General features: G+C 38.0%; 1 protein-coding gene across 1 annotated transcript; it reads right to left on the reverse strand.

The window, feature by feature from the left end:
- Window positions 1-556: 556 nt before the first annotated feature.
- Window positions 557-7945, reverse strand: leprotl1 (leptin receptor overlapping transcript like 1). The gene is made up of 4 exons (XM_053323895.1): window positions 7880-7945; window positions 6902-6977; window positions 3804-3990; window positions 557-1528 (listed from the first exon to the last, which is right to left on the reverse strand). The coding sequence occupies exons 1-4, from the start codon at window positions 7893-7895 to the stop codon at window positions 1412-1414; spliced, it is 396 nt and encodes a 131-aa protein (XP_053179870.1). The 5' UTR covers window positions 7896-7945; the 3' UTR covers window positions 557-1411.
- Between the last annotated feature and the right edge of the window lie 528 nt (window positions 7946-8473).

Here is an 8473-nt window from a genome sequence, read left to right on the forward strand (position 1 = left end):
CCTGGAAATGCTGGTGTGAAGAAATGCCCGACCGACTGTGCTTCTAGAGAGAGAGAGAGAGAGAAAATGTAACACTAATACTGAAAGTAATCGCTGGATTCTTTAACTTGGAAGGGGTCACATTTAAAAGCTTAAGTGCTGTTAGTGTCTGAGCAGGCCTTGGTTATATATAAGTAGCCCAGGTCTTAGCTTGGCCGTATTTCCAACAAGGCTGCTTGTCCTCAAAGGCTAATCCTACGCTAGCTGGCGTCTACTGCAGGCTTTTCATGCTTTCTTGACCCTGACAAGGCGAGGCTAACAACACGCTTACAGTGAGGTAAGAGCTATCATATGCACACACAGACAGAAAGAAGGAGAAGAGGAGGAGAAGAACATGGTGAATAAGCAGCCTGCATCCGGCTGTCACCTGAGAAATCACAGAGTCAGTTTAATTTGATCTCTTGCGGTGACGGTCAGGATGTCTGAGTGAAACCTCTCCTGCAGGATTCAGACGAGGAAACAAAACGCTCGCATGCCGTTCCTGAAAAAACGTCTACTTGTTTTTTGTGATGATGAGAAATGGAAAAGACGAAAAAAAGATGATTTAAATCCTATGTAACAGGGGTGTGGTGGCAGTAACAGCCGGACTCTTTCATACATACACACACTGATAATTTAGACTGGTTCACAGCATTGTAACACTAAACAAGCAGAAAGCGGATAAAAATCTGCAATTATCAGCTGAATTTTCAACTTTTCTGTCTTCTGTGACAAAAAAATTACACCATTTCTGTCTTTGTGACAAATCCAAAACAGCTGTTTCTCATGGTGAACGGTGAAATCTGAGCTCATACTGTGCAGATTTTTCTATCAGTTTCCTGCTGATTTACACTTGACTCAGCAGCACTTAGGCCGGAAATGGGACACCCATCTGTGATCTTACATAGAAGGAAAAAAAAAGATAATTTTCTCTCTTTTCAGAGTAAATGGGAGGAAAAAAAGGAACGTCAGACAAACCCTGACATCGTCCTTTTTGGTTCAGATTAAATCTTCTTAGACATTCAATTGGATTTTTTTTACAGATAACAAACGAGCAATTTCATCCTGACAGTGGGCACACAGATGGGAGAAAACTCACAACGTAAAAGTCGAGAGAGTAACAGTTAAAATGAGGAAGAATCCAACTGAAAGTCAGCATGTTCCTTCCATCGTGTGTCAGTTCAGTATAATGCAGGTGGTAAAAAAAAAAAAAAGACAAAAAGAAATAAAAAGTATTGCACTGGTTTGGTGTGAGTCTATGGATGGGCGGTCATCATATAAATAACAACAACAAGAACCAAACAGTAATACCAATAATAATAATAATAATAATAATAATTGTAACGCTAATAAAAACAGTTCAGACTAAGGTCTCCACTCCCCTCTGTTGCGTTTACCACTGCTGCCAACTGAAGTCGTCGTTGGATCCGAAGACGAGGAAGAAGCCCAGGATGGTCCCGAAGATGACTACGTTACCCGTTAGCACGAGCGCGCACGCCCCCCAGGCGATCTGTGAACCAAGCGCATCAATAATTCAGCTTAACAAATGCTGCACTGTAGCAATATTTAGGACAATATCTAGCAGGAGTCAACAGTTTTCCACAGTTTGTGTACTGAGGACACGCTGCAGGAAAAGAGTCAAACAGCAGCTGTCAGACAAATGAGGAACAAATGCTGCATTTAGTGCATCTGTCTGCTCCTCTTAAGGGTAGAAAAACAACAACTGACCTGATTACTCCATTTTCAAGATTCAGAGATTTCCTTCATTTCCATTTTTTTCATGATGCACTTCCATACATAACAAAATGAAATATTGATTCCCATAAAATAATGTCTAAATCTACCTAAATGAATGGGCCTGGATACAAGTCATGATTTAAAATAGTCCTAATTAAAAGGATGTTCATGTTCATAAACCAAACAGACACCTCAGATTAGCAAGAGTTACACCTGTTGGAGAGGCAGTGTGAAGCGTCTGGCACCAAAATCCTCAATTAAGTTCCTTTAAAGGGGGGCATATGAAGCTTTTTGTGTTTTTCTGTCAATTTGATACTGTTATAATGTCAGATGTCCATGTTACAAAACTTGAGGTGAATGTATATAAAAATGCTCTACAGTATGTAAGAAGAAAGCCTGAGGTTTAAGTCTGTTGTTTTTTTACTTTCCCTACGAGATGATGTCAGCTGATCAATGCTGGTCTATAAAGAGCCGTCTGTAATTTAATGGAGGGTTTTCGTATTGTCCACTCTCAGATTTTGGATCAGATTTTGGCTCAAACATATACGGATGTATTCGAGACGTTTCTGTTTTCTGAAGCCAACCAATCAGAGCAGAGTGGGCTCATCCGGAGGGGAGGAGACAGGAGCTGAACTGAGGCTTCATAAAGGCTCATTATAAAATAAATAAAGTGTTTTCTGGGCTGTAAATAATGTAAAGATATTCCACTAGAGGCCTAGATTAAAATTACAGACCTGGAAATCATGCATCATACATCCACTTTAAACTATTTTGGCAATATTGACACATCATCATGTTTAAATGTTGATATTTTGAGTATATTAAGCAAATAATAACTTAATTACACATCCAGCAGATATCTGAGTATAAAGGTAATATATGCTCCACTCTGATCTCCAGCCAGTCGACTATCTCTTTCTGCCCGTTTGATGCTGGGAAGGTACTGAGAGTAGCGGGTTTATCAGAAGAGGACACGAGGTTGATAAGAGAGCTTTTACAGTTAAGTTGTTAAAGAACAAATCAATGAACCGAAGATCCTAAAACTGTCCACAGAGCTGGAGGAGAGGAGCAGACGTGGGTGAAAATCATCAGTAGGTCCATCACTGTACTCAAAACCTTTCACAGTACACAAAGTGAGTCATCTGTTTTCCACTTTGGATATAAAAATGTTGATTAGTGCAGCTTTAATTACACCTGGCTGTTTGTCAAATGCTCTTATATATTACTATATATTACTATACTACTTTAGATTCACTGTATTACTAATAAAATGAAAGAAATGGTCTTCTACATCGAATTTATACGACTAAAGACGTATTAAAAAGATTTAAACTAATTGTGAACTATGAATTGTGTTTTTTGTAATTAAGATTTCATTTGTTTTTACTCTTTCCCCATTCACATTTATTTTGGAAAGATATGGAAAATGGAAAAATTTCAATGTAGTTTCAATGTACAAAATAATGTATTTGATGTTCTGTTGTATTTTGTGTATTTTGGGGTGAATATGAGTTTTGGTCAATTTCACATGAACAAATCTAAATGTTCTGACTCAAAAAACAGTTTTAATTCATTTATTGTTGAAAAATAAAGACTTTCAATATCTTAAAATAAGTACATTTTATTTTGAAAGGACTTTGTTGTATTGATTTCTTCTTTTGTGTCCCTCCTTGTTGTAAATAAAGAAAGCTTATTTAAAAAAAGACAATAATTTAGATTATGGTAAATGCAGGATGTTTGGGTGGGACACAAGAAGAAGAGAGACATGGGTTAGAAATGGGTGTGATCGACCAGCACAAACAGAAAGTGTAACACTTATTTTTAGATGTGTCGAGATGAAACGTGACAGATTAAAAAAGGCGACGTCTCAGTGTGTGTGCTGGTTTTAATGGGAGGAATGTGAATGCATGTATTTAAGCCTTCTAACAGCAATGGAGGTGAATGTAGTGAGATCTGCAGTAAATGTATGATACACCTGTCTTGTTTCATTATGTTTTCACACTTGAAGCATCACTCTCGCCCCGCAGTAAGAAGATACTGTGACTTACTACTTCGGCTCTTGCGAAGACGATGGGAAGGCCGAAGGCTGAGATGACGATGCCCGTCGTCAGGAAGATGGCCAGCTCTTTGCAGGCATTACTGGCCGAGTCTGTGTCGTCGACCACCCTCCGTGAGATGCAGTAAGGGATGGGAGAGAGGATGTAGAAGAAGAGGAGGAACAAAGGCCAGTATTTGCTGCAGAGAGAGAGAGGGAGAGAGAGAGAGAGAGAGAGAGAGAGAGAGAGAGAGAGAGAGGGAGAGAGAGAGAGAGAGAGAGACAGGGAGAGAGAGAGACAGAGAGAGATGTAAGGGATATATACTCTCATGCTGGGAGGATGAAAGGACGCAGTCGAGGGAATTCAAGGACGAAGGAATCATTAGTACTCTACCTTCCAGGTGTGTTTTTATGAGGCTGGAGCTACATTTTTGGGTCAGTGACAAATAAGGGTCGGCAAGATGAGCAATTCAAATATATCTTAAAACATTGTCATAAAAGCAGCATCAGGTTTGTTAAAATGTGCATTTTGTATTTTTGTTGGTTTTATATAATTTGAAATTACATTTGCACCATTTTTTAACCAAAAGTAAGACTGAATGCTCCTGAAAATGTCAAATGGTGTAACCACAAAAGAAGAATAAATATTAAACATTTTATCCACCTACAGTGTATTTAAGTGATTGACATGATTCTCCAGATTAAATGTAATATTTAGAACAATAGTATTCCATTAGCTTTATTTAATATAAAAAGTTATAATGTAAGATCATGTCAAACTAGTTGATATGGTGTTTTATTAAGAATTTAGTTTTTTTAAGCAAGTTGAATTATTTGGTACAAAGTTTTTATGGTTACACCACTTAGACATTTTTGCCAAAATCCTCTAATATATTCTCTCCAAATGGATTGCATTTAGTTAGTCATACATTTAGGTGCACATTGACACAAAAAAACATCATTGACCTTTTACAAAAAGACTCACTAGCTCACCTATAACAACATGCTGACCCTATTAGATTTTTATATAGTTTAAATCTGAAAATTATATAGTAATAATGAACATTTTTTGACACTTAAAAAACTAATATAACTGTGAATTTTAGACTATACATTCTACTGGACATTAAATTGGTCTAAATAACAGCTTTAACCAATAATAAAAAAAATGGAAGATGTAACAACTTAAGAAGATTTAAGTATGTTTTAAAAATTTTCAAGATAAACTAACTATAATAAATATTTAGTAAACTACTTTCTAAATCAGCTCAAGCATATCTTTTAATGCTTTCTTGACACTTACTGGCAACATTTACACATTTGTGATGAGCTAAAAAGCTAAAAATCAACCAATAATATCAGTCAGCCTCTGCAACTTCCTGCTCATCTTTTTAGTGTCAAGATAACATCTGGAAATAAAATGAGATTAGAGTACAAGAACCGGATATCGTGTTTGAACTCAAGGTCTGTCATATGGGGGGGAGGGGGACCGAAAAACCTCATTAGAGCTGTTTCTATTAAATACTTCCTCTAAATTAGACCATTACAGATAAGAGATTGAAGATGGGTCTTGCTTCACTACCTGATCTGGTACTCCTGTATTATATATAAGAGGGTGCATGAGTCCCAAATCTAGTTTTGATTTCAGCTGACATTGTGTTTAAATGGTGTATATTGCAAATCGGTGTGTGGTGCTGGATGTACAGTACGAAAGTTGATTCAGTCTCTCTATATCACATATGCTTTTATACCACAACAAAAGCAAAGGTAATTACCCTAAGAGACCATGTCCTTGGTTTAATGGTTGAAATATGCAGCATTACATTACAATATTGCAGATATAAGACTGAAAGTGGGTCCTATTCACTATCTAATCTAGTTTTGATTTTCATTATTTCAGCTGATATTGAGTTTAAATGGTTCATATTGCAAGTAATTATGTGTATTTTAAATTAGCACGCCACAAATTGCCATAAAATAAATGTAGAGCCATGCGAGATGAGGAACAACTGGAGGTCAGATAGGGACAAAAGAGAGCAGTAATGAAATTTAATATCCAGTAAGATTCAAAAACAGTCTGGCTCCTTTCTGGTGGCACCAAAAGACGTTCCTCTGTGTTAATATGTGCTTCAATAAAGAAATATTGCTTTCATTTCCTTGTTTTTATTCAAAATCTAACTTTGTGAAATGAGCCATATGAGCTTTTTTCTGGTTTGGTTAAAAATTGTGAAAAACAGGAAGTTGAATCCCATGAATGATATGTCTGTCCAAATAATAACAGCATTATCGAAACAACTTTAACCACATTTTGTCACATATTTTGCTATTATTACTATTATTTACTTATCTTTGACACTAAGAACCACAAAGAGGCCATGCCACTTCCTGTTTCATGTTGTATTTCTGTAATTTATCCTATTATGTACACACAGGATCTAGTGCATGTCTGCCCATTCTGGGAGAGGGATCCCTTCTCTGTTGCTCTTCTTGAGGTTAGTTCCATTAAAAAGAAAAAAATCCTGTATTTAAGTGGGTTCATGTGTCCAAATCTAGTTTTGATCTTGGTTATTTCAGCTGATATTGTGTTTCCATGGTTCATATTGCAAATTAGCTCAGCACAAATTGCCACAAAATAAATGTGGAGCCATGCAATATTATGAATCCATTATAATTGTATCATCCTGTTCCATATTGTATTCCTGTAATTTATCCTTCTTGAAATCCTTCCTCTGTTGCTCTTCTTGTGGTTTCTTCCATTTTTTTCCCTGTTAAAAGGTTTTTTAAGGGAGTTTTCCCCCTTATTCGCCCCCTGAGGATAATTTGTGACTTGTGATATTGAGCTGTACAAATAAAATAGACTTGACTTTGGCTTGCAGGTCAGTATCAAAAAACCCAGCAGCTCATTTTTTGCCCCAGAAGCCCCAAAATAAGTTAATCCAGTCATGCATTCACACCCGAATTTAGAGCTGTAAACCTGTGACGGGATCACCTCAGGTACACCAGAGCGCCAAGTGTGATCACTTTGCAGACACAAACATACACACACACACACACATGCATGCACACACACACACACAGAGGATGTTGTGGTGATGATGGTGGTTTACTTACTCATACACAGGGAGGGCACATCCTAGCATGAGGAACATGAGCCCGATGGCTCCTCCGAAAGACAGGCTGATGAGAGCTGCAAGAGAGACAGAAGAGAGGGGAGGATCAGCATGGACCTGTGTGTGTGTCTGTGTGAGAGTGTGTGTGTGTGTGTGTGTGTGTGTGTATGTGTGAGTAGGTGTGTGTGTGAGAGAGACAGCGTGTGTGAGAGTGTGTGTGTGAGTCTGTCTGTCTGTCTGTATGGTGTGTGTGTGTGTGTGTGTTTGTGTGCATCTGTCTGTCTTTGTGAATGTATGTGTGTGTGTGTCTGTGTATGTGTGTGTGTGTGTGTGTGTGTAAGTATCCAGAGCCCCTCAACAATGTGATCATGGCAGCAGCATCAGCAGCAGTGTGTGTGTGTGTGTGTGTGTGTGGGGGGGGGGGGCCCCTGACTATTGTAGCTACCATGTGATGAATCAGCTGATTTCACGTGTTAACATTAACAGTGTACATTAGCAAACGAAGCCTGGCTGTGCTATCTAATTTAAAAAGGCTTATTTTAAGGGCAGTTATCAAAGTGGGCAGTTCAGTTTCAACCATCACAGCATCTCAATTAGCTGCTGTGTAATAAGTCAAGTTAAGCTGCAGCTAGCATTATTATTATATATATAACCGTTTACTATGGTGTTATGAAGCTACAGAAAAGGGAGTGTCATTAAATACAGCGTCATAACACACATATTCATGTCTACAGAACTACCAGATTAACACCAGTGTGTATTTAATTGGGGTTTAGCTTTTTGGAGCTAATGCTAACAGTGTTGGCCCTGTGCGGCTCCACTTCTTCATCCTTAGCTAGCTGATGATGATGCTGCTGATAATGATGATGATAAGCGCATCCATCACATATTACCACGATTATATTTCAATAGTGTCGCGATTTTTTTTTTTTTTTTTTGGTTGCTTAAGAGAAGGATATTAAAAGTTCAATTCGCTTACCTTTAATCCCGGCCATTTCTGCTGGACAGCAGCTCGAAACACAGCCGTGGTGAATGACAACAGCCCCCCTCCAACCTGCCTGCTCTGCTGCCTTCACGGGGCCAGAAGAAAAATCGGAAATATACAATATAGAAAAATATAGCGCAAAAAGTAAGGAAATTTATGTTTGGTAGAGTATTGTTATGTTGTAACAAAGTTCCTTGGCAATAAATCTCATAGCGTTGGAAAGTCTGATTTATTTCCCTTTTAAATTGTGCCACATTTGTAAGGAACATGCATTTGTGGGATGAGACAGATTGCCGTTATAAAGGACTTCTGTAAACTGTGCACAGTGCACAGCATGTGTTCATATGTCAGGAGTCTTCCTGCAGCTGTCTTATTCCTGCACTGTCTGCACACATTGTTGGATTTTCGTTCCAGTAGTGATTTTTGATATGAGCAGTCAACCCAGGGCAGCATCTTGCTGGGGGCGACAAGTAGCCTACACACCAAAAGAAAAAAAAATGTTTTTCTCCAACATGCTGGTATTCTCCAACATTATGAAGTGGCAAATTTACAAAAAAAAAACACCTTAAAAAGTTGTTTTATTCTGCC

The sequence above is a fragment of the Scomber japonicus genome, chromosome 8 (assembly GCF_027409825.1).
Source record: "Scomber japonicus isolate fScoJap1 chromosome 8, fScoJap1.pri, whole genome shotgun sequence".
NCBI lineage: Eukaryota > Metazoa > Chordata > Actinopteri > Scombriformes > Scombridae > Scomber > Scomber japonicus.